Here is a 27184-nt window from a genome sequence, read left to right as displayed (position 1 = left end):
AAAATGAAGTAAACTGCAAACGAAAACAACAAAAAACACCATCTGAAAATGAGAGTAAACGACGACTAAAAGCAAAAGTAAACAACTGAAAATGACAAAAACAGTGACTGAAAATGAAGTAAACTACAAACGAAAACAACAAAAAACACCATCGGAAAATGAGAGTAAACGACGACTAAAAGCAAAAGTAAACGACTGAAAATGAAAAAAACAGTGACTGAAAATGAAAAAACAGTGACTGAAAATGAACGTAAACTACAAACAAAAACAAAAAACGCCATCTGAAAATGAGAATAAACAACTAAAAGCAAAAGTAAACAACTGAAAATGACAAACAGTGACTGAAAATGAACGTAAACTACAAACGAAAACAAAAAACGCCATCTGAAAATGAGAATAAACAACTAAAAGCAAAAGTAAACAACTGAAAATGAAAGTAAACTGTGACTGAAAATGACAAAAACAGCGACTGAAATAAAAAACGAAATCCAAGCTGAAGCTGTAAGCAAACGGCGACTAACATGCAAAATAAACAGTGACCGAAAATGAAGTAAACTACAAACGAAAACAACTTAAAACACCATCTGAAAATGAGAATAAACAACGACTAAAAGCAAAAGTAAACAACTGAACATGAAAGTAAACAGTGACTGAATACAAAAGTAAACAGCAACTGAAAATGACAAACAGTGACTGAAAATGAACGTAAATAACAGTAAACAGTAACTGCACTTGAAAGCAGACAGACTAAAATGAAGTAAGCATAAAAAGCTAACCTGTCAAAAATGAAAACGGGGCAGATTAAAGACTGAAACGACACCGCTTGAATAGTTCAGTAATATATGGTGTGCAGTGAAACACAGAACGCAAAAAAAATGTGTTTAACGAACATGAAAGTGACTTTTCATGTTAAAATCGCTCGTTTTTATAACACCAGGCTGCTCAACTCTGAGCTGCTAGAATCTGGTAAATAGAATAATTGAATCATCGCAGTCTGCCTGCAGTTTGAAGCCGTCATCTCAACACGATATTTAAAATGTGATCTGTCCCCAGTGGCTCCATTTATTTAAATCTGCTGTCCAGAGATGGAGGCCTATGATGATGACGGTCAGATGAAGACTTTATTTCCTCGCAGTTATGAGCTGACGGAGCGGCCTGAGGAGACCAGACGCTGTCAGAGCGAAGCTCCAGAAATCTTTACGGAGAGTTTATTTCCAAATTGACTGTGACACCGAGATGAAAACACATCAAAGCATCAGTCTGGTGGAGAATTCTGGATCCTGGAGCTGCTCTGGGCTCAAATTAGAGACACCAGAGTTTGATTTCTCTGCAGCACACCGTTTCTGGACTTAATAGCCTGTTTAAATACAACAGGGTTTAATGTGAAGCACGGCGGTGGCAGCATCATGTCAAGCAGTAAATTGTTCAAAAACTTATGTAAATTCTGCTAGAAAACTATTATTTCTTTTTTTTTTTGCTTCCACCTTCCTTAACCGTTTGAATATCAAAGTGCTGAAAGCGAGACTTTGTTTGCAGCTAACAAATGCTGCTAATTAGCTTCCTGTCCGACACAGTCTGCAGGAGTCTGGATGTCAGTCTGTGGTTCGTTATCTAACACCCTTCTTCTTCACAGCCAACAAACTTTTTGCCAGTTCAAACTTCTTCGTTCTCTTCTGGATGGAATAAACCAAACTGTGGGATATTTTGAGTTAGAAATGAAAACAAACAAAAGCTGATCATGACATAAACTAAATGAGAATAGCTAAACGACAGGAAGTAGCAAATGAAAAGAAGAGCAAACGGCGACAGAATGACAGAAAACCCCTGAAAATAAAAGTAACAAGTTACTGAAAGGAAAAGCAACAAACAACTAAAATAATAAGCAAGCGCTAACTAAACATGATGGCAAACTTTTTGAAACTTCTTCGTTCTCTCCTGGATAATGGAAACCAAACTCCGGGATAATTTGAGGATTAATTAACCTCCATCGGGGATCAAACTCTGGTGACACCGACCACCTCTGACCCACCCGGTCGACCAATTAGTGGTTTGGTGGAGGTGTTTTATGTCTCTGAGCTTCACTTTCAGCTCTTCAGCAGCTGACATGGTTCTGGAAAAGGTCCTGCCAGCTTTAAAGAAACCAACCTGGAGGAGCGTTTATCAGGCAACACCTTCCTGTTCCTGTCTTTGATCCAAACACACTCGGTCTTCGGCGAGCATGAAAACACACTTTTCCTTTGGTTCCTTTGTCCGCTGCTTCGCTGTCTTTGGTTTTTCTTTCGTTTTTATTCTCAAACACCATGAAAAGACTCAATTTATCTCAGAGCTGCAGTCCCTTTGAGACATTAAAGCGGCCCTCCATCATCAGATCCTCCGCTCACGGGGCCGTAAGTTTGTTGTTTCTTCTCGTCTCTCCTTTGTGACGGAGACAGAGGAGGGAAACTCTTTAAAGTGAGGTCTCCATGGAAACAGGATGCAGAGGAGGCAGTGGTGACGCAGGAGGATTTAAGTTCCAAAGGTGGAAAAGTCGCTTATGTACTACCTGTTGCTGAACCTTTTACACATCAGATGTTGAGTAAATCACAACTCCTTCCTCTCGTTTAAACTTTTCTTTACCCCAACATGACGTACAGTGACCAAAACAGTTGAAAAACTTCAAATCTGAGATAAAAACTGCAGCAAAAAACAGATTATTAAAAAAAACAGAATAACCTGCTGGATAATTGGTGGAGTTAATGAGAGCGGGGAAAAAACTGAATTTTTTGAAAGTTGTAGCATAAAAACTGAGGGTATTGATGGTTTGTTATGAGGTTGATGATCCTGATTTGTGTTGATGATTGTGCTTCCTGTTCAGTTTTTACAGATTGTGTATCGACTAGAGAGATGTTTCTGTCAATCAGAACAGATTGTTAAAGTTAATCTGACTTTAGAAACGAGTTATGATGCTCCAGATAGCGTTAGCTGTAGGCTAAGAGGCACAGCTAACCTCTTAGCGATGGCATTAGCCTAGCAGCATCAGTAAAAAATAAGCTGCACTGAGACCAACAAGTGAATTATTCTGGTATTTTCAGGTTAAACTGGGCTTGTTTGTGTAAGATTGTGGCGTTTATTATCTTTAGCAACATGTGCTAATTCCCTGGATTCACTGGAGATGCTACAGTTTGCTAACATGCTAATCTGTCTCTGTGATCAGTCCCTAAAAATAACCAATAATTTGAAAAATGCTCAATATTTGCCTGTAAAAATATGGCATCCTCCTCCTTTCTCTTCTTCTTCAGCTCTGCTCTACGCCACCATCTTTGGAAACGTGACCACCATCTTCCAGCAGATGTACGCCAACACCAACCGCTACCACGAGATGCTCAACAACGTCAGGGACTTCCTGAAGCTCTACCAGGTTCCTAAAGGCCTCAGCGAGCGGGTGATGGACTACATCGTGTCCACCTGGTCCATGTCCAAAGGCATCGACACGGAGAAGGTAAGGCTGAGTCTTTGTGTTTACATACACCTATAAAGATGTAAATCATGAGAGACTGCAGTTTCCAATGTTATCTGTAACTCTTGATTTTATGGGATGGAGTCATTTAAACCCATGTGTGTTTGTCAAAACACAAACAAACAAAAACAAGTATAGATTTATTTATTAAAGGTCTCCTGGAAATATGACACATTCTGCTGTGTCCAAAATAAACACACAGGAACTTGAATTGTGAGTTTTTTCTTGGGACTGGTTCATGTTTGGTTTCAGTCTTGGTTTTTGTTTTTATGCGATTTCAAGTTGGTTTATGGTTTATTTTACTCTGGATCTGGTCCTGGCTCAGGACTGGTGCCAGACTATCTTGGGCGGGCCTTGGAATTTTTTTATTAGGAGTAGTTTAGGTTTGGTTCTGAAAAATGAGGACCAAAATTAGGTTTTGGTCCTCATTTTGGACTGGTTTTTGACTTTTTTAGGACTGGTTTCAGACTTGATTGTAACTGGTTCTAAATAAAAGAAATTGGATTGGTTTAGGTTTGATTTTGTTCCTATTTGTAGACCTTTTTACGACTGGTTTCAAACTGTCTTGGATGGGCCTTTATTTAACCCCAAGAACACCAAACCTAGCATCAAGCATGGTGGTGGCAGTATCATGCTCTATGCAACTGCAGCTTTACACAAAGCAAACTGAATAATGTAGAATGAGGATTACCTCCACATTCTTCATGAAAGCCTAAAATCATCAGTAGAAAGTGGACACAGTTGGACGTTTCAACAAGACAATGAGCCCAAACACACATCAGACGTGGTAAAGAAGTGGTTCCATCAGGCTAGAAAGAAGGTTCTAGACTGGTCTAACCAAAGTCAGAAAGACGACAAATTTAGTTGAACTGAACCAATTCTGTCCAGAGGAGTCAAAGATAAACAGAAGATTGAAACCAGTAAACCAAACTGAGGTGAAAACGGGTAAATAACTAATTATTAGCATAACTGTATGTACATTTTTTGACCTTTCCGATTTTGTCATGTTTACAGAAGACCTTTAATAAATCCACAAATGAACTAAAATGTAAATGGGCCCTATTTAAATTTGAGCCACCAGCTATAGTCCATAGTAATTTCTCACAGGAAGCGAAGAGACCATGTCACTACGAAACTCTGATAGATACAACTTTCTAAATCACCAAAACTGACAATTAAAGTTGCTGTATGTATATTTTGGACCCATAAGATTTTGTCATATTTGAAGAAGACCTTATATTAATCTATGAAAGAACCAAAATGCATGATTGTTTTATGTGAGAAAGAAAAGTTCAGAATATTTGAAACGTATATTTTAGGAGTCATTGGAACCTTAAGACTGTCATGATAAACATGGTCTTTACAAGTGGATGGAAAGTTTTGTTTGACTGTGATTCTGCAGAGATTTTTAGACTTGGACAGACTTTCTTAATATCCAGAGGGAAATTCTGTTGTTGCAGCAGCTGAGTAGATGACAAAATATTCTGCAACAACTCCATTACAAAACCACCAAGTCACACATGAGGAAGCAAAACGTTGATGACGGCAGGTTTAGACGCAGCAGTCACACTTAAAAACATTCCATTTGTTCAGCTAATTATTACGACAGCCGTGAGACAAAAAGCAGCTCTGAAGGAAACCTCAGACCAGAATCCAGACTGAAGGAATGGAAACCTAAAGAGAATAAAAACGCCATTCTGACCTGATTTACTCACACTGAGAGCTGAACTCCTGACCCGTCGTTCTGACTGCCGTTATGTACGCATTCAATTTAGATTTTAAATTTTTATTATATCCAAGAAATTGCTGCAGCATCACAGCAGGAGTTCGGACTGCAGAGGCTCCATCATGTGAGCTGTTGGTTTGTGACCCGCAAAAGAGGACAGAAGTAAGACTTAAAACAAAAGACTGGCTGTCAGTTTGTACTGAAACAAATTATAAATCTGTAAAAACTGGGTTAGATAAAAATCATTCAATGCTGGTGGTTAAAATAAATGGAAAAAAGCATAAAGTTGAACAGGATTTAGACCAAGTTTACATAAAAGTATTAAGTGTAGCTAAAAGAAGACAATAAGTTAATTAGTGACATTACAGCCACAAAAAAGATATAAAATACAAAACATTCAATTAATCAGTAAACACTACTAAAAACTAATGATTACCTTTTTAGATTAATCTGCCAATTAGTTTCTGAAATAATTGATTCGTTTACTGTAAAACGTACAAAAAATCAAATAAAAAATGGTAAAAATCTTTCAGCAAAGGAATCAGAAAAAACAGTAAAATACAGTCGTGTTTAAAAACCGTAAAACCTGAAAAACAACTGCTACTATATGTAAAATAATCACATTCTATTTAGATAATTTAAATGCACCACAACAAGGTAATTTCAGTCACATGCTGTAAAAGAACAAATTATAATGAGCAAAACATATGTTACTTATAACTTACAAAATCTCTAGTTTTTCCATTCTTAGTACACTTTTCTTTCAAATGACAGCAAATATCTGTGAGATAATGACTTTTTTTGCAGATTTAAATATTAAAAAATGGTGTAATGTTATGTTTTAAATTAAAAGAATTATTTATGAAAACACAGACAGGTCAATATTTGTTTTTCCTGTCATTTTAATATTTACTGCATTATCTATTGCAAAATAACAGTAAATTCTTCCAAACAAATGACATTAAATGTACTTATTTTACATTACTATTTGGTCTCTAAAATATCAGAAAATGGTGAAAAACGTCAATCACAGCTGACTAATAAAACATTTCAAATGACTGAAACTGTAAATCTGGAGGTGAATCTGAACTCTGGGATGACTTTTTTTTCATGAAATCCAGTTTTAATCGTTGATTAATCTTAGAATCGAGCTGAATTTCAGCTATTGCCTGACAGATGCAGAGAGTTTTCTTCCTGAAGGGGGCGGGGCCAGCAACAGCTCATTGGTTTTCACCAAATCGGAACTTTTAGAACAGAAATAAAACCAGAAATTATACCTTCACTGTGAAATAAATCATCTTTGGGGTATTTTCAGTGGAAACACCTAAAGACGCTCTGTGGGAAATTTGCATATATTAGCCGTTAGCCTATTAGCCGTTAGCCTATATGGCAGTTTTTACATTGCTCATGGCGATATCACTCAAAAGTTCACGTTCACGAATAAGAATCTGCAACTTCCTGCAGTGGGAAATGGCAGATTTAAAGTAAATAATTAGAATATCAGAGCTGCTTTCAAACATTTCTATTCTCGTTAATCTTTGCTTATTTACCTTCTGTCACAAATCAGCTCCCAGAGTCTGGTGAACGCTAATTCAACCCACAAATCTGGTTTGTTTTCTGACTCTAAATCATTATTTTCATGCTCCATCTGTCACTTTAGGAGAAACTTTCCGAATGAAGCTCCATTTCTGTGCAACATTTGGTTCTTTTTTTGCTGAAATCATGATCTTCAACATTTGGTGATGATTTCAGGGAAGTTTTTTACCCAACAACAAACTTCAACCAAACTTCACGCGATCTCATTATTTCTGTTCGTCTCTAATGAAACTTGTTTGTCTTCTTTATCCGTCCATGTAGCGTATTTTTCTACTTTTGGATCGCAAACCTTCCGTCCATCAATTCCATTTTCCGAGCAGAGATAATTATAGAGTCTTGAGGAGACGTAAGGCGAGTCTTCATAAATACCTCGCAGTTGGAGCTGGGGCCAATTAGTGGGTCTTTTTTGTCACTTTGGGAGCTGTTATTCGGTACATAGTCAGCTGTTTATGGGAGTTTACATCCAAAAAAGACCAGAGGCTCCCAAAAGCGTCTCGCTAATGTCCTCCACTTTAGAAGACGGCTTTGCGGTGTTGTGAGGCTTTTAGAGGATTTATTTTTTTGTTCATGTTGCTGTGAATGTTGGGTTTCCTCTCTTTCTACCTAAATACTCCAGTTAATTAGGCCGGGTTTGAGAATTTGTGTAATGAGCTGGACAAGGCGAGTTCAATTTAGAGTCCCAGAGGGAGGTAACGAATGCAGCAAAATTTCTAAACTGTGTTCGTACGCAGACAATAAGCCGCAAGAAGTTTTTCTTATGAAGGTTTTCGAGCAGGAACCTGAACTCTTCTGGTGTTTTTCTGAACTTCTTCTATCCTGACATCCATGCTGCCCCGGATGACTCAGATCTTTCATTCACTCAGGCATTTATGCTCGACACATGTTTAAAATATAAACTCACGGCAAGCTCTGGACTCCACATTTGCATTTACATCCATATGTTTGCACTTACAGTGTTACTCCTGGTGTCCAGACCTTAAGGAATTACAAATTTTATGCGTCTATTGCTTATTCAGGGCAGACTTTCAGTGGCAAACAGCTGCTGGGGCTTTCAGAAAGATTCGACAAACTCACTGCTGCACTCTGAGAGACTTTATTTCCAGTAGTTTGTACTGCAACGTGTCAATTTTTCACTGTAAAGCATTTGCTAGTTAATTTAAAAATGGTTGACCTGTTACCTCTTGAATTTATCCCTACCAACATAAACGAGATATGCAGTAAGACAGAAAGAAAAATCTAGGAAAACCAGGTGTTCAGTGAGTCTAAATTCCCTGAATTACACAACACAAGTTTGCAAACCTTAGGAGGACTGTACCAAGTAGCACGTTTGACAAATTCAGGCTTTCCTTGGGTTGGGTGGATCAACAAACCCTAAACGCCAATGAGAGATAACGGATATGAGACCAGGGTTATAGACTTTCTTCGTTAACCAAGTTTCTCTGTCTAGATTTTGAGCATGTATACATAAGAAGACATTTTAGACCCTCCAGAAAAACACGGGCTAAAATCCTTGATTCCGCGGGCTAAAATCCTTGATTATGCGAATAATTATGCTGGGTTTTTATGCTATTTTATACGGGGAAATTGGGGAAAGTTGCAAAGTATGCGAATAGTTGTGAAATATGCAAAAAGATGCGAAATATGTAAGAACTGGGGAAAAAAAGGTGATTCTTCTCCTACATCCTGTTACTAGGCTACCACTGAATGAAAAAGAGCAATATAAAGATAAACAGACATACTACATGCCAGACACATCACAGTAAGTGCTGCCAATGTTTCATTTATTATCAGCTTATCTTCAGTGCTTCAGAATGATGCTGCACGGGGTGCAAAAAAATTTCCCCCCACTTTCATGCAGTAAATCTGGGTACTGTTTTGCCCGGTCTCTGGCTGAAATATTCATATGTGATCTTTGAGTATTTGCCATTCTTGTTTTTTGTCTCTGAGCGCAGCGATCCGCATCAGCTCGTGCTTCTAGTGTGTGTGTGAATGCGTGAACTGATGACGTCAGGCCGGGCGTCACATAAAAACTCACAACTCCATTTATTTTGGTTATAGTTTTCTCATTTTATGCGGGAATTGTGAAATCAAGCGGGACCCGCATATTTCTCTATTTTTTCGTGGACATGTGAGATTCTTGCGGGAATTATGCGCTGTTTTGCGGGGATTATGCGGCCTTTTGGGAAATAATTGACCCCCGCATAATCTGCGGCATTTTGGTGATTAATGCGGGAATTCATGCGATCGCATAATCGCGTTTTTCTGGAGGGTCTAACATTTAATGCATCATGTGACTCTTCTTCTACAGCAAATGGACCAATCATGTGCTGCTTGCATAAATCAGTCCCTGTTACCGTGGTGATCTAGCTGCTTAAAATAAAAAAACACCTTCATGTTACTGAAAACTCTGACTTTAGGCTCGGGGTGAAAACATATTCAGCAGCCTCCTCCTAGCCTCAAATCATTCAGAACACATTTCATTTACAGACATAAGTGACAATTTCCAAACTTTCCATGTTGGTCGACTTTTAAATGAAGAAGCAGACCTATGAGTGTTCATCCAATTAAGTGCAGCTATTATTGGCTAACGAAGGTTAGAGCCTGTGCTGGAATACTGTTGAAGAGCTGCCAATCATCTATCATGACACTACCTAGTAGTTTGCCTATAGAGTGTCCAAGTTTGGGAAGCTATGCAACCTAATTCATCTTAAAATGCTCCTGTAGACATGAAACGGAATGGTGAGCCATTCTGTTTTTGTCAATTGTGCCGACCCTTTTGTGTTTTTTTTCTTTTTTTGCTGACTGCTCAGAGGTCAAGATTGTACATGAACTGGTAAATCACAAGGTTTCCATCTGGCTCAGTTCCCTCTTTAGCAAACTACCAGGCCAGAGGGAATTTGGTGTCCAGTTTGGGGGTTTTAGATTTACCGTTCGATTCTTTGCAGATGATGTTGTTCTATTCAACTCATTGAAACACGATCTACAGCATGCAGTCTGTGATGGATTTAGGAGGAAAATCAACACTTTCAAGTCTGAGGCCAAAGTTTTTAGGAATAGGAAGCAGTTGTTGTCTCAACTTAAGGAATTAAAATGCTTTAGGATATAAAGAGTAAAGTGTGTCCTCATTACCTTCTGGAGATTATCTTTCTGTCCTGTCATCTTGCTGCTAATTGACCTCCTTTAAATACTCTTTGTGAATATATTCTTGCTGCAAATAATCCTCTTTGAAACCTGGTCAGAAGGAAGAAATTTATTTAATGCCCTTTGTTTTTAGCAGGAGTTCTTGTAAATTCTGATCTTCTCTCTTTAAATTTCAGGTTTTATCCATCTGTCCTAAAGACATGCGAGCTGACATCTGTGTCCACCTCAACAGGAAGGTAAGAATCAACCGTTTCTTCTTTATGTAACGACACACAAAGTTACTTTATGCATAAAAAAAATAAAAGCGGGTTTAAAAACTGAATCAGTGACAGTATTTTTTCATAAAGACAAGAATCCAGACTATGACCTTCAATAACAAACTCCAAACATCTGAACTGGCTGCAAAACTATCTTCAAAAAAACTAATTTTCTGGAATCGCTGCTTCAGTCCTTGGGGAGGGTAAATCAATCGATTGATATTGTTCCATAAAACTTTGTCCGACTCAAACTGCTGAACCGGTTCGACCAAAGGACACCTTCAGTTGTGTTACAAACATCTCCGATGACAAACACGAGTTACTAAAGTTAGTCTGATTCTCAGCGTCTCGAGTATCTCTGCCTCTGGAATGACCCTCAGAATGTACACTGATTTCAAGTGCAAGCTTTCATTTATCAAGTATGAAGGTTTCTACAGGGATAGGTTGTAATAATGTTGTAATATAGATGCACATGTTTCACTGAACAACACTTATAGCAGGACAAGATGACCTTCTGTCAAAATAGACGCCTTATAGAGTTTCAAGGGAAGGTGATCACTCTGAGGTTTCATAAGAAGCAGGTCTGTTTAATCTGATTTTCTTCAATATTTAATGTTCTTACTGACACAGAAGCTGTTTGTGCTTCCAGAAAACTATAAATCATACCCAAAGGAGACAGGAGAATGTAAAACATGTTGCTCAGTAAACACCACAGTCCTTTGAAGTAATAAAGAAAAAGACAATAACTACCAAAAATGAACCAAAATGACCCTTTAAATTAGATTAAGTGGCGTTTTATCCAATAAATTTCAGAAATATTAGCAGTGTTTTCATAATGTATTTTTCAGTATTGCATATGAAAATGTTAATGTAAACTGAAAAAGAACATAAAAGACACATCTTGATGTTTGCATGTGGTGGTTTTAGAATTAGAATACCTTATAATGTATGAACATTTAACGATTAGCTGATTCTTTCGTTGTCTTCTTCTCTGCGGACGTCATGTGGGTGTCCCAGTTATGAAAATACTCTTCAATCCCCAAAGAAAACAGGACTTCCTGTCCTACATGCCAGTTTCCAGAATAAAAGCGTGGATTTAAGATTGGACTTGAGTGTAGCTGCTTGTTTAAACTGCAAGAGTTCATGAATAAAAACATGAAAATGCTAAACTTTGCAGCAGCAGCAATCGTTCCTGTCAGAGTCCTTTTCTTCTAAAGTTGCTCAAACCTCCGGGTTCGTAAACGTGAACTGTTTAATGTTGTCAGACCTCAAACTTCAAATGCTTCATCCTTCAGTCTGACAGCGAGTCGACTGGAAAAACAAAGCTCCCTAAATGAAAACACTGAGAGGTGAAGGAGACGTTGGTTTGAGGAGACATTTCCCTCAGGTGATCGACAGGAAGTGAAAAAATAAAAACACAAGGAACCAAATGAAGGTTTCGTCTGAGCTCTGATGGATTATCTCAACATGTTGAAGCTGTGAAATCAGAAAAGGACTCCTGCAGACAGAAACGCGCATAGAAGCATGTTTAAAATAAGATGAAGTCCTGTATATTTCATTTAAAGGGCCTCTGATGGACTTCTAGTGTTCTGGTCAATAAGAATCCAAAACCTCCTGATTCACAGTGAAGATGTTGTAGAAGTTTGTTGTGACGCTGAAACTTTTTGTCGTCAGCAGTGGTAGAAGAAGGATTTAGATCCTTCATGCCAGTAAAAGTACCGATATTCTAGGGTAAGTGTCTGAACTTTGAGTCGTTTCTGGGTGTTTTTTTTTTTTTTTTTTGCTTCAGCCCCTTTTTTCCTCACTGTGGCTCATTTTTCACTGCGATATAAAGTCCATACAAGTCAGTGTAAGAAGTTAGAAGACTTTGCTGCAATTAGAATCTAAAGGGGAATCCTATTGAATTTTTAACATTTTTACAATTTGCCTTTTTTTTTTACCAAAATATAAAACATGATTTTGACATTTATGGTTTTCATTGATTCTGTTCAACAAAAACAGCGGTTGAGTTGTAAAATTTGAAGACATTTGGACTTCATGGTGCCACAAAAACAAAAAATTAGAATGCTAAAATACCCTTTTAAATTGACAAAGTTGATTAAAAAAAAAAAAAACCCATAGAAGTCAACTGCCATTGCTGGAGCAGAAAGATAAGTTAGAATAAATTGAAGAATACTTTACTCCAACTGCAGCTTAAATTCAGTTTTTACAGTGCAGGTGCTCTAAATGTGAGTATTATACACATAAAATACTTACAAAGAACAAACATTAACATCACTGCTTTAAGTCAAATCTGCTCCAACCATTAGATTCAACTTGAACAGTTTATGTTCCCTCAACTTAATTTCAAGGATAGTTAGCGCAAAGTTCCCAGTTTTTCCAATAGACAAATTTGCGTAAGTGAAATATAAAACGGGATTTTAAAAAAAAATAGATTTCCCCTTTTTAAAAAATCTTACTCGAGTTAAACCATGGTTGAGTTGTGGGTGAAGAACTAAAAGAATGTTTGTACTTTCCCTGAAAACCAGATTAAAAGGACAAAGTGTCATTTTGAGTAGATGAAAATCAGAAAAAATCACACCAGAGAGAAAAATGAGATTCTTCTGAAACATACTTTACTACAGGTGCAGCTTTGATACAGTTTTTTTTCCCCCCCATGTAGGCAGCTTAAACTAGGACATTAGACCCAGTGAATGCTTCTAAACATCAGAAACTAACAGCAGTACGGGTTTGACTTCATATAAACTGGATAACAAACTCTTTTAGGCCTCTCCGCTGGTGCATGTCCACTTCAGATGCAGTCTGGAAGAGGGGAGCTAACAGGATCCACAAAAATCATTAGTTCACGCTCTGCGGAGCACGAATATCCAGCAAAGTCATCGATTGCTGAATCAGTAAATCTTGTCAAAACCTGCCAAATGCACAAAAATCCAAAATAGACTCGTTTTGATGAAGTCACACTAACTTGAGCTCCACTTATGAGCTTTTAGAGAGGTTTCATACTTTATTTTTGCTGATATATTACTGGAATGTACAACATAAAACTTTGAGGAGTTCTTATAACTTCAACTTTAAGGTGTAAAATCTGCTATTTCAGCCACTTTGCTGCTGCTTTAGAGGCACGAGCAGGACTTAAAAGGCTCATTTCTAACCGTCCAATCACCTTCCATCTCACTCAGGTGTTCAACGAGCATCCTGCATTCCGGTTGGCCAGCGACGGCTGCCTTCGCTCACTGGCGGTGGAGTTTCAGACGACCCACTGCGCTCCAGGAGATCTCATCTTTCATGCTGGCGAGAGCGTTGACACCCTCTGCTTTGTGGTGTCGGGGTCACTGGAGGTCATCCAAGACGATGAGGTCATTGCCATCTTGGGTAGGTGGAGAAAGGGGAATCAAAGTACCCAAAACACACTGTTTGGATCAAAGTGGAGTCAGTTTGTTGTTTCTCCAGTCATTCAAATGTGAGAAATTGCATCGGTTTCTGTGTTATGTTTCTGTGTTCATTGAACATAACTTCAGGATTTGAACCGTTTGTTGGAGAAAGAAAACATCTGAAGAGGTATTTTTTCCAGGCTTACATTAGCATTAATTACATTAGCTGGAGTTGTAGAAGGGATTTACTGCTGATTTTAGAGGTGAAAATTGAATTTGAGCAACATTACAATATCTATGCTGAAACAATCCAAATATATATATGATAGTACACATTTCAAGTGTTGTAGTTTAGCTGTAGTACCTGGTTGTTCCACCAGGTGGAGCCTCTTACTGTTTCATACTATAGAGACCAGATTTGGTCTCATTCAGACTACTAACAGTTCATGCAAGCAAGCAGAGAGAATTGTGGGAGTTTAGCTAGCAACGGGCACCATGACAAAGTCTTTAGTGACCCTTAATGACCGCCAGTTCGAGCTGTAGTACCTGATTTTTCCACCAGGAGGTTGGCAATTTTATGTTGGCAAGCAAATAGCATTATGGGAGTTTAGCTAGTAAAGGCACACCATGACAAAGATTTCTGTGATGCTTAATGACCTCCAGTCAGACCTGTATTGCTGTTACACATGATGGAGTCTCTGTTTGATATTGTATTGAACAGAGAAATTGGGCATTGTTGGCAAGTAGTGAGCATTGTAGTTTGGCTGGTAAAGGCACGTCATGACAAAGACCTCTGTGATGCTTAATGACCTCCAACCAGAGCTGTAGTACCAGGTTTTGCCATCAGGTTGAGCCTCTTAATATTTAATACTGTAGAGACCAGAGGAGGTTGGAAATTTTATTTTGGCAAGCAGAGAGCATTGTGGGGGGTTTAGCTAGCAGTGGGGCACCATGACAAAGACTTCTCTGAGGCTTAATGACCTTCAGTCAGAGCTGCAGTACCTGGCTGTTCCACATGATGGAACACACATGATGAGACTTGAACTGTTTGACACTGTATTAAAAGAGGAACTGGGCAGTTCCATGCTGGCAAGTAGTGAGCATTGTGGTTTGGCTAGTAAAGATATATCATGACAAAGACCTCTGTGATGTTTTATAACCTCTGGCCAACATATTCAGTATGTTACATGCAAATGAGACCAACTAGGGCAGTGATCCTATATCTTGGTGGAACATCTGATGGCTGTTTTTGTGGCTTTATTGACGTTTCCGTATGAAAACAGACGCATCCCGAGTATTATCCAATCAGGAAGAAGACAGAGAATATGTATATCAGAAAATATATAATTGATCAGCTGTAGTACCTGATTGTTCCACCAGGTGGAGCCTCCTACTGATCGATAAGATAGAGTTACAGGTGTGTTTGCTGCACCTCCCTGCTATCTAACTGCTAATTGTGGTAGTCAAGTTCTAGTAGTCTAGCATCAAGTTCTAAAACGGTGTCTGGCTAGGGTTTAGCTAGCTATCAAGTTGAGGCTGATGTTTTTTTCTTAGTATTTTTTTTTATTTCGGTTTGGACACAACTTTAGACATCTTTTGAGTCACTTGGACCAATTTTAACTGATATTTTTCCTGTTTTGATTAACTGAGTCATCTAGGGCAGTTTTCAGTTTGCTTTTGTAGGTTTCAAGTCATTTTGAACATCTTTCAAATTATTTTTGGGGAAAACAAATTATTTTTGACAAACTCTCAATCATTTAAAATTATTGTAACTTATTTTTTTACCTCAGTTATTTAAGGAAATCTAAGTTCATTCTGTTGTAAAAACGTGTCTGACTGCTGTTCTGTCTTAACCTGGCAATATCCAGATTAATAATTGTGTAGTACTTGATAGTACTCCACAATATCAATCTGGGCCCACTCCATGTAAATCCGTTCGGAGGAAAGAGGCACGGATTGGACAATGCAACAGTCTGTCCCGCCTCTGACAGGTTTGTTTTTAGCCAATCGCGGCGACCCTTTGAAGTTTCTTCACAACGAGCGGAGCCAATTGGTAGATTAAACTCTTACCAAAACCCGTAGGTAAAAAAGCACAAACATCTTTACCATCCAGAAATGCGCAAAGCGCCTCTCGTTGTTCTTCCTTCAAAGAAGCGATAGGAGATTCAGCTAAAACTGACTTAATAGCAGCATCTACAGGAACGTCGTCCTCCGTTGCCGTGTTTGTTTTGATCTACTGGCGCTTGGTGTCGTCTTCACACCCGGATATCCCGCCCCACACACGAATACTGCTGCGTGATTGGCCCATGCCAACTTGGTGCTGTACGAAAAGTGAAGGCGGGAGCGGAGCAAGATGGTTTCTTGAGAGATTTGTGAACTCACAAATATCCAGCCCGATCTCACGAGGATTCGTGAAACTGTCACGTAAGTTTTAGTTTCGGTTTCGTGCGCACCAACACGATTTCGTCATGTTTTTCGTGCCGCTCACCACGAAATGCGCACCAATGTATTTTAAACGGCGGACTTTTCGTGCCACCCAGAACGTATTTCAAACGAATGTGTGTATTATATTTTTAATGTAAAACCATGGCGAATCCAACGCTATATTTTGCATGACATCGTCCCTAACCATAACCCTAACCATAACCATAACCCGGTGGTACACTTACCTTTTTTTTTTTTTTTTTTTTTTTTTTTTTTTTTTCCCAATTTGCATAGGAATTTCAAGAATGTCCGGCGGCCGGCGGCCGCAAACGCGATCACACAAGCAGTATACGCCGATGGACAGCTTAGATCGTCATGAATCCGCTGGTATAAACCACTTTCAGCTGTGATTACCACAGCGGGTTTCGTTGTGAGCAACACGAAAAACATTTCGTGGTGAGCGGCACGAAAAACATGACGAAATCGTGTTGGTGCGCACGAAAAAGAAACAAAAAATTTACGTAACAGTTTCACGAATCCCCGTGAGACCGTGTTGAAATATCGCAAGAAATCAACTTGCTGGCAAGGTTAGTTCTGTCTAGCTAGCTAGTTAGCTTTTTGTCCTATTTCATTTCACTTTCATTTATTTTGGACCCATTTCAAACCACTTTGGACATGTGGACAGTTACATTGCATCATGTAGATCAGCTGTGAGGATTTTTCTAACAGATTTATGAGGTTACCAGTTATTAACTTTGGATTCTGTTGAATAAGTTGCTGAAGGGCAGCTTTAAACAACGTTGTTAGTTTTTCCTCGATTATTGGTTGCTAAGGTGGTATTGTACAGAGTCCGGCAAGTTGAAGAGTTGTTGTACCTGAGCCATAAGTTCAAAATAGCTCAGTGATTCATAAAAGGAGACTTAGAAAACGGTCATTTATGTGCGTCATGGACTTTAATGGAGTCCTAAAGGCTGATGTACAAAAGAAAACAGGAAGAACATTAGATGACTAAACTAAATCCTCTGATAAAGACTTAATTTAGTGTAATTTCAGGCTGTATTATCTGAACATGTTTCATCTCTAATATGTCATATTTGTCTAGAGTAAGAAAACCTGTCTTGTTTTTGTGGTTGAAGGTGACACTTTTTTGACCTTTAAGATCTGAAACAAGTCACTGGAACAGGACATCAGCAGCATATAATGAGACTTTTTATTAGTTATTTCTGTAAGCAGTGCATCAGAAACACACTTTAAAGCTCAAACATCCACACGGCAGCGACTCGACGACATTTCTGACTTTAAACAGCAGCTTATCAGCCGTTGTCACGTTGCAGAGCTGCAGAATTCATGAGCAGAAAGGGAATGAAGGAGGCGGAAACCAGGAATAACCAGGAGATAAAGTCAGGAATCTGCTTTTTATTTGGACCGACCAAGATAGCGTTGATGCAGAAACGTTTTCAGAACCTTCAGCAGCCTCACAGGAGCGTTTAGTGAACAACAAAAGATTATTAGAAAAGCAAGTCTACAATGTTTAGACACACAAAATAATAGAAACTTTACTGAACAGCAACAAAATAAGATGCTTTTATTTAAAATGTAGGTTTTTCAGCCTTATGAAGGCACTGTTTGGTTAAAAACTTCCACAGCTAATGACTAAAATATCCAGTAAACCAGGAAAAGGTTGTAAAACTGGACACTAACTGTGTTGTTTTTAAAATTCCTGTTTTCATAAATTACAGATGATACAGAGAGCGCAGTCCTCCTCCAAGGCTGTCCATTCCCCCATATGGCATTGTAAGAAATCCAGAATTTGTTTTTTTAATCAATACAGCATTTGTTTATTAGTTGCTGATGATCAGAAATCACGGCAACGTAGAAGTGACTGTAAAACAAAGAAAAGCACAAATGTAACAGGCAAAAAACTGGAAATAATGTTCACGGCAAAAGCCGTATTATTGCAAGTAGTAATTTGTTTTTAACAGTGTGTAAATGCAAAATTACACAGTTTTTACTGCATTGAAATCAGCAACTAATATTATTTTACAGATTTGTTTGCAGTTATTTGAAGGAAAAACATGTATATTCAAGATTTCAAGTAATATTTAAGACAGAAAAGTTTGCTAAACGTCTTGATTTACATAATATATGTGTATATATATATATATATATATATATTATGTAAATCAAGACGTTTAGCAAACTTTTCTGTCTTAAATATATATATATATATATATATATATATATATATATATATATATATACTGTGTGTTCCAGATAATTATGCAAATGTGATTTTTCGTTATTGTAAAGAGGCTTTTTGCTTAATTTTACTAAATCTGCTTTTTTTTTTTTTTTTACTATTGCAAAGGCCTATTGTGAGCATTATTTGGTAGTTTTGGGATATTTTTATTATTTAGAGGTGTAGTAATCCAATTTTCTAGAATATGGCTGTTCCAGATAATTATGCAAGTCAAATAAAAAAATAAACAAAGTTCAGTTTTAAAAGTAAACAACACATTTATTTTATACCAACAAGTATATAACATGATAATCTTTATTTTTAAAACAATATTCAACAATGGTATAATAAAAAAAAACAATTTTAAACAATATTTAATTGAAAATGTGTTTATCACATGTTGATATAACCGCCTTTCTTCTGTAATACTTTAACCAGTCTAGAATCAACTGAGCATGTGAGCTTTTTGATGGTTTTAGAGTCAGTGTTCTTGCTTGTGGTCAATATTGCTCTCCAAAGACTGTCCTTAGAAGAAAACTGGTGGCCATTGGCGTACAACTCCTGTTTGAGAATTGCCCAAAGGTTCTCCATTGGGTTTAGATCTGGTGAAGCAGGGCGCCATGTCATCAGGCGTTTGTCCTTGAAATTCTTCTTGGCCAGCCACTCTTTTGTGTACTTGGAGGCATGACTTGGCGCATTGTCCTGCATGAAGATGATGCTTTTCTTGTAACTGGTAGGCCTTGATTTGTACCATGGTATAAAATTTTGTTCCAAGAACTTGGTGTAATTTTTCGAGTTCATTTTTACTCCTCCTTCTAGAGAAGAGTAAAGTAAGATATCTGGCATTATTTTTACATTATTCATTTGTTTTTTTTACTTATTTTCCTGTCACTTTAATGTGAATAAAACATTGTTTGACAGGAGGATGCAGAAAGATGAAACAATAAAACAGGAACAGAGAGGGCGTCCTCTTTCACTCCATTATGAGTCTGAATCTGAGCTTCATAAAAAGCTTATTAGACGTTTGAGGAGCTGCTTCATCTCTGAGAGGACGTTAATCAGTAAACGGTGGATCGTTGTTTTCCTCCAGACTGACATTTAGAATTTATTGAGTTTTGCTGCTTCTCAGGGTTCAAACATCAGATTCACTCAGAAGGAAACCGAACAGGAAAGAAATGGAGTTAAACGGAAAAATGAACCCGATAAATGTACAGAAGAAAACAGAGCAGGCATGAAATTTTCAGCTTAATTGAATTCTACTTTGTTTCTAAAGGATTTCTATTTTAGAACCTTTTCAAATACGTCCATAAAAGAAAACAAACCTTCTTTTACACGGTTTAAACTGTGGGAAGAGAATCAGGCTTTTATTTTCTAATTTCCTTGTTTTAAGGAGGCTTCATTGACAGGCTTTTCTCTGCTCTTTAAGAGATTTTGGAAAATTTGAGTAGTTCTGGCCACACATTTTGCTGCATGCTGCGTTTATTTATTGATCCGGTGGCTTTGATTTTCCTCTGAAAATGTCCAAAATTATTTGAAACCTGTCCAAAGTATCCTGATATTCCCAAAATCACTCCGAATCTGCTGAAAGGAACTTGGAAACTGTTTCAGATTTTCAAAAAAATTGTTCAGAATTGCAAATTTTGGACATTTGTTTAGTCTAATTTTAGTCCCAATGGTTTTGCCAATATTAGGAACAAATGGTGCAATATTATGGACATGCGACTGTTGACAAACTTTTTCTGTCTCCTCTCCATCATTTTTTTCATCATTTGTAGAAAGGTGTTTCTCCATGATGAATGTATCTCCAACCACTTGCTCCTCTGTTCTCTGTTTCTGAGCCATGCTGACTTTATTTATTGATCCAGTAGCTTTGGTTTTCCTCTCAGTCCTTCTGTTGACACACTTCCTGCAGTTCAACCTAAAACTCTCTGAATTTTGTCGGATTTGAATATTTGAGCTCAACAACAAAAAAGGCAACAATTTGCTTCAGTCTTTCCGCATTGTGACGGCTTCAGATGGAATTGGGTTCCTCTAACAAACACTGTTGAGTACTTTTTCTAAATTCTAATCTAAACCATCTGATATGTAAAAAAAAAAGGAGTCAAAATCCTGACTGAAGGCGAAAAAAAACGAAGTATCATTCAGTTACCTCGACCTGAATTTAGTTTTAAATCAACTAACGCAGAAATTTGAGTTTATATCACACAAGACATTAAGTTGATGCTGTATTATAATGTCAACACAACCCATCAAAATAATGTTTGAAAGCTAAAAGGTTTTATAAATCAATAAACTAGATTTTATCTTGTGATAGGGGCATGTTTCTTCACCTGCAGATGTTTTTTTTCTCCAAATAAACCAAACAAAATAAAGCAAAATATTTAGCTGAAGGCAGTAAAAGTCTGTCTGGTTGTGTTGAACGATAAAACAACCAAACCTCATGTTGACAGAGGACTGAGTTCTCTGTAAACCCTCGAGTGTCTCTGAAGGACCCTTGGGGGTCCACGGACTCCATGTTGGACAACAGTGAAGCACTCTGATCCTAATTGGAAGTTGTTGTCAAACTTGGTGTCGCTTAGCAACCAGAGGAAAAGCAGCGAATCTCAGAGCTGCAGCAGAACAAGGCAGCTGTGAGGGAAAAAAGAAGACGATGCTGGAAGGAGAGCTGAGGAGTCGCAGTAAAAACTAAAGATGGAAGGATTTAAAAAGAGGCTTCGCTCTAAAAATCCATCCTCAATGTGGAAAAGAAGCTGAAAAACAGAGCAGAAATAAAGGGTAATTAGTCAGAATAGAAGAATCTGAATGTTTTTGAATGTAGAGGAACAGAATAAAACCTTTTGAGCTGTTTTCAGGATGATTTTATTCACTTTAAAGCTCTGATCTTGGTCATTATAAGGTCTAGACGTACAAACAGGATCTTGTTTATTTCAGAACAGCCTCAGTTATCCAAATGTTCCTTCACTTCAAATGATAACACCTGCAGATTTTTTTTTTTTGTATCAGCCTTCAAAGAAAGGGTTTTGTCGTGAAGCATGGTGGTGGCAGCATCATGGTGTGAAAACCATATTTTATGCATCATTTTCAAATTTAAAGTGTCTCCAATCACTGTAAAACATAATTAGATTTTCTTGAATTTCTTACTAGGCTTTTAATACATTTTATAGATTACTTTCTTTCATTCTTGTTTTCCATAAACCTCCTCCTCGTTTCCAAACTTGGATAAATTTTCCTCAGCAGCTGAATAAACAGACGCCGTCAGCTTCTTAGCCTGAATTATCTATCAAAGATTTCTGCTCCATCTCTGAGAAATCTAACCCGACCTCCCATTATTTTTTTTATTTTTTTTGTTTTTGTCAAAACGAGGAGCTGATTAATTTTTAAATCCATTATTCATGCCGGGTTATGAGAAGGGGGTTCTGCTGTGGACTCTTATTCACACAGCAATATGTTCTGGCCCAGCGAGCCTCCAAGCATGTATGAGTCTGGCTGTAGATGCAGCAATAAGAACCAGCACCGGGATGTTTGGACGGAAATGATTAGAAGAGGAATTTATTAAGAGCCCAGGTTAAAGGGACAACCTTCCACCGACAGCTTCCTGCTTTTTCAGAGCTTTTAATGACTGTCTCAGCACCGAAGCAACACAACGTCCTCAGAGATCCTTAACTCCTCACCTCCGGTCCCAATGTTACCAATACACACAGATACATCTGCACTTCTTATAATTGCAGTATTCAAACCCCCTTATTAGATTTTCTCCTCCTTGCTTTCCAACATTGAATCATGCTGGATTTAATTCGACTTCTCTGACGATAATAAAACAAAAAACTCTTTCATGTCAAAATTAAAACAGATTTCTTCACATAATTCAATGCAGCTTCAGCCAGTTGGTGTTAGAAGTCGAACAGTTCGTGAAGTAAAGATTTTCTGAGGTCAGGGAACGTGTCTCAGGGATTGTAGTACAAAGACTAACCTGTACATTATCACAAACACACTGTCCCCATCGTAAAAGTATGGTGGTGGCAGCATCAAAATGAAAGCATGGTGGTGGCAGCATCATGATGTGAAGCACGGTGGTGGCAGCATCATGAAGTGAAGCACGGTGGTGGCGGCATCATGTTGTGAAGCACGGTGGAGGCGGCATCATGATGTGAAGCACGGTGGTGGCGGCATCATGATGTGAAGCACGGTGGTGACGGCATCATGATGTGAAGCATGGTGGTGGCAGCATCATAATGTGAAGCATGGTGGAGGCAGCATCATGAAGTGAAGCACGGTGGTGGCGGCATCATGAAGTGAAGCACGGTGGAGGCGGCATCATGATGTGAAGCACGGTGGTGGCGGCATCATGATGTGAAGCACGGTGGTGACGGCATCATGATGTGAAGCACGGTGGTGGCGGCATCATGATGTGAAGCACGGTGGTGGCGGCATCATGATGTGAAGCACGGTGGTGGCGGCATCATGATGTGATGCACGGTGGTGACGGCATCATGATGTGAAGCACGGTGGTGGCGGCATCATGATGTGATGCACGGTGGTGACGGCATCATGATGTGAAGCACGGTGGTGGCGGCATCATGATGTGATGCACGGTGGTGGCGGCATCATGATGTTGTTGATGTTTCCCGGCATCAGGCCCTGGAAGGCTTGTGAAAGTAGAGGGTTGCTGAACTTCAATGTCACAGAAGTCTTTGTCATGGTGCCCAGTTGCTAGCTAAACCCCCACAATGCTCTCTGCTTACCAACATGAACTTCCTGTCGTCAGTGACTCCTCCTCTGGTCTCTACGGTATTAAAAAGTAAGAGACTCCACCTGGTGGAACCATCAGGTACTACAGCAACACTGAAAAACTACACCCAAACACCTTGAAACTTCTCCAGAATGACTAGAAATTTGTAAAAAAAAAAAAAAAAAAAAGAAAAGAAAATCCTCAAAACGTGTTCATAATTGGTCAGAATTGTCCAAAACAAGAAAAACTTACCCAAAGTGTCTTGAAAATTCACCAAAACGGCTAAAATTTTGATCTAAAATGGCTTCAAACCTGTACAAAATTACTTTGAAATTGCTCGAACTGACTCAAAAGTTGCCCAAAATGCACAGAAAGTTGCTAGCTAAACTCCCACAATGCTCTCTGCTTGCCAGCATGAACTTCCTGTAGTCTGAGTGATGCCTCCTCTGGTCTCCACAGTATTTAACGGTAAGAGGCTCCACCTGGTGGAACGACCAGGTACTACAACTGATCTGCAATTCATTTAATTGACATCACGTAGAGGATACAGGGTTTTTTTGTCTTTTGTAGCTTGCGGACATTGTGAGACCATTCAGTTAGCTGCACAACAGTAGAACCTGGCAGTTGTTGGTGTAAATATTTAACAGTTTGTGTTTATTTAGCCATATGTAAAACTTTTTGATATTTAATCTGGCAAACATCTGGTGAAACTGGCTCCTGCTGAACACATTTTACTCCAGTTTGCATAACTTTTGTTGTGAAGACTGATGAATGTAACAGGTGTATCCACCGCAAGATAAAGACAGATTATATGGATGAGTTTTTACTGGTGCAAAATTGGTCATTACTGACTTTTGGAAAAGATTTATTGGCGATAAATTCTCCACTCGTCACTGTTTTCAGTTCTCAATGATGCATCTCTAAGAAGTCTGTACGAGGCACACTAAGCTGTAGTTTCCAGAGTATACACCCCATATCCGTCGACTAACACCATCATGCATCGTCTCTCAGTTGTAAGAAGAAACATTATCTGCTAATAATGTAATTTGCTTCCTCTCGTTGAGAGTTCTGGTGAGAATAAAACTCCTCAGACATCTGAAGTGTTCAGCAGCTCGTCTGGTTATCGGTCTGAGCAGCAGAAATTCAGACTAATTTACCTGCAGGGATCTTTTTAGAGGCTGTAATTGTTATTGTTGTTGAGGAGCTCAGTTATGAATTATTTGCAGTGATGCTGTTTGAAACCAACAGTTATTTTAATATATCTGGCTGCTTTACAAGATGAATTCACTTAGTACATCAATATTCTAATAACACACTAGTGTAGGTGGAAAATAAATAAAGTTATACGTGAACAGATTTGTATTGAAAAGTTTTATTTCGATGTGAAGAGATATTTGTCCAAAAACAGCAGCTTTGTGGTGTCCATGGCCTCAGATGTGCTGCAGATGTTCAGACAGCTGTTGATGCAACATAAATAATTCTGAATATCCAGAAGATACTCGTGTGGCATCCAAGTCTGAAATACATCAACAGCTGTGAAGAAAAACTCTGTAAAGTAGGCGACAATCTGAACACAACTTTAGGTCGGACCTCGTAGCTTTTTCAAGTTGGACTGAATTTAGCTGAAAACGATAAAACGTCTGCAGAGTATAACTTTTATAATCAGTATTTAGAGGTGTTTGACAAGTTCCTGAATATCTCCTGGAGTCCAGTTAAATCCATCATTAAGAAACGGAAGGAAGATGGAACATGAATAAATCTGACAAGAGCAGGACGTCCTCAAAAACTGAGAGACCGAGATGAAAGAGACTAGATGGAGGCCACCAAGACTCCTATGACTCCTCTGGAGTTCCTAGAAAGACACTAGTGAGGGAGGCCACGAAGACACCTATGAGTCCTCTGAAGGAGTAACAGGAAAATAAACTAGTGATTGAGGCCACCAAGACAGCTATGACTCAGCTGAAGGAATTTTGAAAAAGAGAGGAGTGAGGGAGGCCACAAAGACATGTATGACTCCTCTGAAGGAGTTACTAGAAAGACTTGTGATTGATGCCACCAAGACAGCTATGACTCATGCAGCGTCCAGATATTCCTCTACTAAATACTGACTAGAAGGAGGTGAATATTTATGATTACTTATTTTCTGTTTTATATCTTTAATTAATTGACATTGATTTGTAGAAATATGTTTTCACTTTGACAATAAAGAGTCTTTTTTTGCTAAATTTTTGTCCAAATATCCAAATTAAATCGACCGTGTTGCGATGCAAAAAGGAACAAAAGGTTCAAACCTCCAGAGGCAGTGAATACTTTCATATTCTTTGTAGTTTTTATGTCCTTTGTACTTGTGCTAGCATGACGCAAACTACTCCAGCTCGTGTTTCATCACTTCCCCTGCATCCGTTAGCATGTTAATGTGACTAAAGCAGCCTTCACCTCCCCTCTGTGTCGGCCACGTGTTGCTGTCAGCTGACAGTAATTAATACTTCAATTATTCTAATTAATGGCCTCATTAGCATAAGTGGTCCTGATTAAAACCACGCCGATCACGTCGGGACGTTTCTGGCAGACGGAGTTCCTCTGCTTCATTAAACTTCGTTATTACTTTTCCCGGTGAGTCGTTAATCATTGAAGCGTCCGTCTGAAGGTGGGATCCTCCGTTTGCTGGAGCTGAAGTGGGACTTTAGAGCTTCAGCTCCGCCTCCTCGCTGTGGATAATGGAGCAGCATCAGCAGCCTTTTCACCGGACCGTCATCCCGTCGAGCTGCTCCGGCAGATAAAGAAACACAGACGCCCACAGCCAATCTCACTTTCTGCTGATGGAGGACGTCAGGATGTTGAGCTGGAGCTGCTGCAGACAAGAAAAAAACCTTATTTAGATCCAGAATTACCTCCAGGATCCAGTTCTGATGGTTTTAGTCGAGATAAAGGGTCACCGATTGCGATGATACCTGAAGAACTAACCTCAGCAGTCAGTTTATCTCTTTATTTTGTCTGCCATTGCTATTTATAGCTGTAAAAGTAAAGAAAAATAAGAAAACAGTCTAATAACAGCCAACATGAGACTGAAACAGATTCCAAACATGATTATAAAGTAGATCAGAGGCTGTAACAGACGGCATTTTTCTATAAACACAAAAACAGACGCACAGTGACAAAAATGAGACACAAAAAGCAGCAACAAAATGACAAAAATAAGACACATTACACAAATAAGACACAAGACAACAAAGAAAAGACACAAAATTACAAAAATGAGGCACAGATGACAGAAATGAGACACACATGACACAAGGAGGATGCAACACAACACAAAAGACACAAAATTACACACAAGACACAAGATGACAAAAACGATACACAAAATGACAATGAGACCCAAAATGACAAAAAATAAACACAAAATGACAAAAAAAACGACACGGAATGACAAATGATACATAAAGACACAAAAATGACATAAAACAGATGCAAAACAACACAAATGAGACAGTCTATTAGGGCTTTAACCAATCAGAGAGGGAGCTACACGTTTATTATTCAGGTGGTTTGAATTTTGTTTTAATCATCATGAGGACAAATTAAATCAGAAATAATCACATATTTTCACTGAAGGGAGCAGAATGGATCTGAATGTTTTAATAAATGAGGAGCCTAATTACTAAAACCAGCAGAAAACGGGAAACAAATCCTCATTTCTGAGACCAGAACTCCACGTGTTGCTGCATAAATGACCTGATGTTTGATGGAACTCCAGAAGGAAACTCTCTTCTTCTTCTTCTAGTCTTTTTATTTCCACTTTGTCCCCTGCAGCTAAATGACGTCCATTAGCTCAGTTTGCTGTTATTCTGTTTTAAAAGCTGCTCTCTGATGGAACCGCTGAATCTGAGGCTGCTGCTCTGGTTGCTAAGGACCGTCCAGGTGTTGCTAAGGAAGGAGAAGTGAGGCGGCAGGTTTATTTTAATGTTTCACTGCAGATCATCGTCCTCTAATCCATTAAACTGACATTTTAGACGCTTCCTGTTGCGATTATAAACATAAACTATCGAATGAATGAAGATGTATGAGCTGATTAATCGATCGATCGATCGATATCACCTCCAGATATGCTGTAGAAACAGTGAATATTAGTTTATTTTTGTACTTTCCTTGTCAAAAATCTAAAAGTTTGATCTTTTACAACATTTGACTGGAAAAGTACGCAA

General features: G+C 38.5%; 1 protein-coding gene across 2 annotated transcripts in view; it reads left to right on the top strand.

Moving 5' to 3' along the window:
• kcnh5b (potassium voltage-gated channel, subfamily H (eag-related), member 5b) overlaps positions 1 to 27184 on the top strand; it is a 129961-nt gene that overhangs the window by 68831 nt on the left and 33946 nt on the right. For both annotated transcript variants that reach the window (XM_022191873.2, XM_051958119.1), the window contains exons 9-11: positions 3279 to 3478; positions 10136 to 10195; positions 13396 to 13588. In XM_022191873.2, the coding sequence (XP_022047565.2) occupies positions 3279 to 3478; positions 10136 to 10195; positions 13396 to 13588 (453 nt within the window). The remainder of the gene's footprint in view (positions 1 to 3278; positions 3479 to 10135; positions 10196 to 13395; positions 13589 to 27184) is intronic.

This window comes from Acanthochromis polyacanthus, chromosome 1 (genome assembly GCF_021347895.1).
Source record: "Acanthochromis polyacanthus isolate Apoly-LR-REF ecotype Palm Island chromosome 1, KAUST_Apoly_ChrSc, whole genome shotgun sequence".
NCBI classification, from domain to species: Eukaryota; Metazoa; Chordata; class Actinopteri; family Pomacentridae; genus Acanthochromis; species Acanthochromis polyacanthus.
This window is presented reverse-complemented; position numbering and strand designations above follow the sequence as displayed.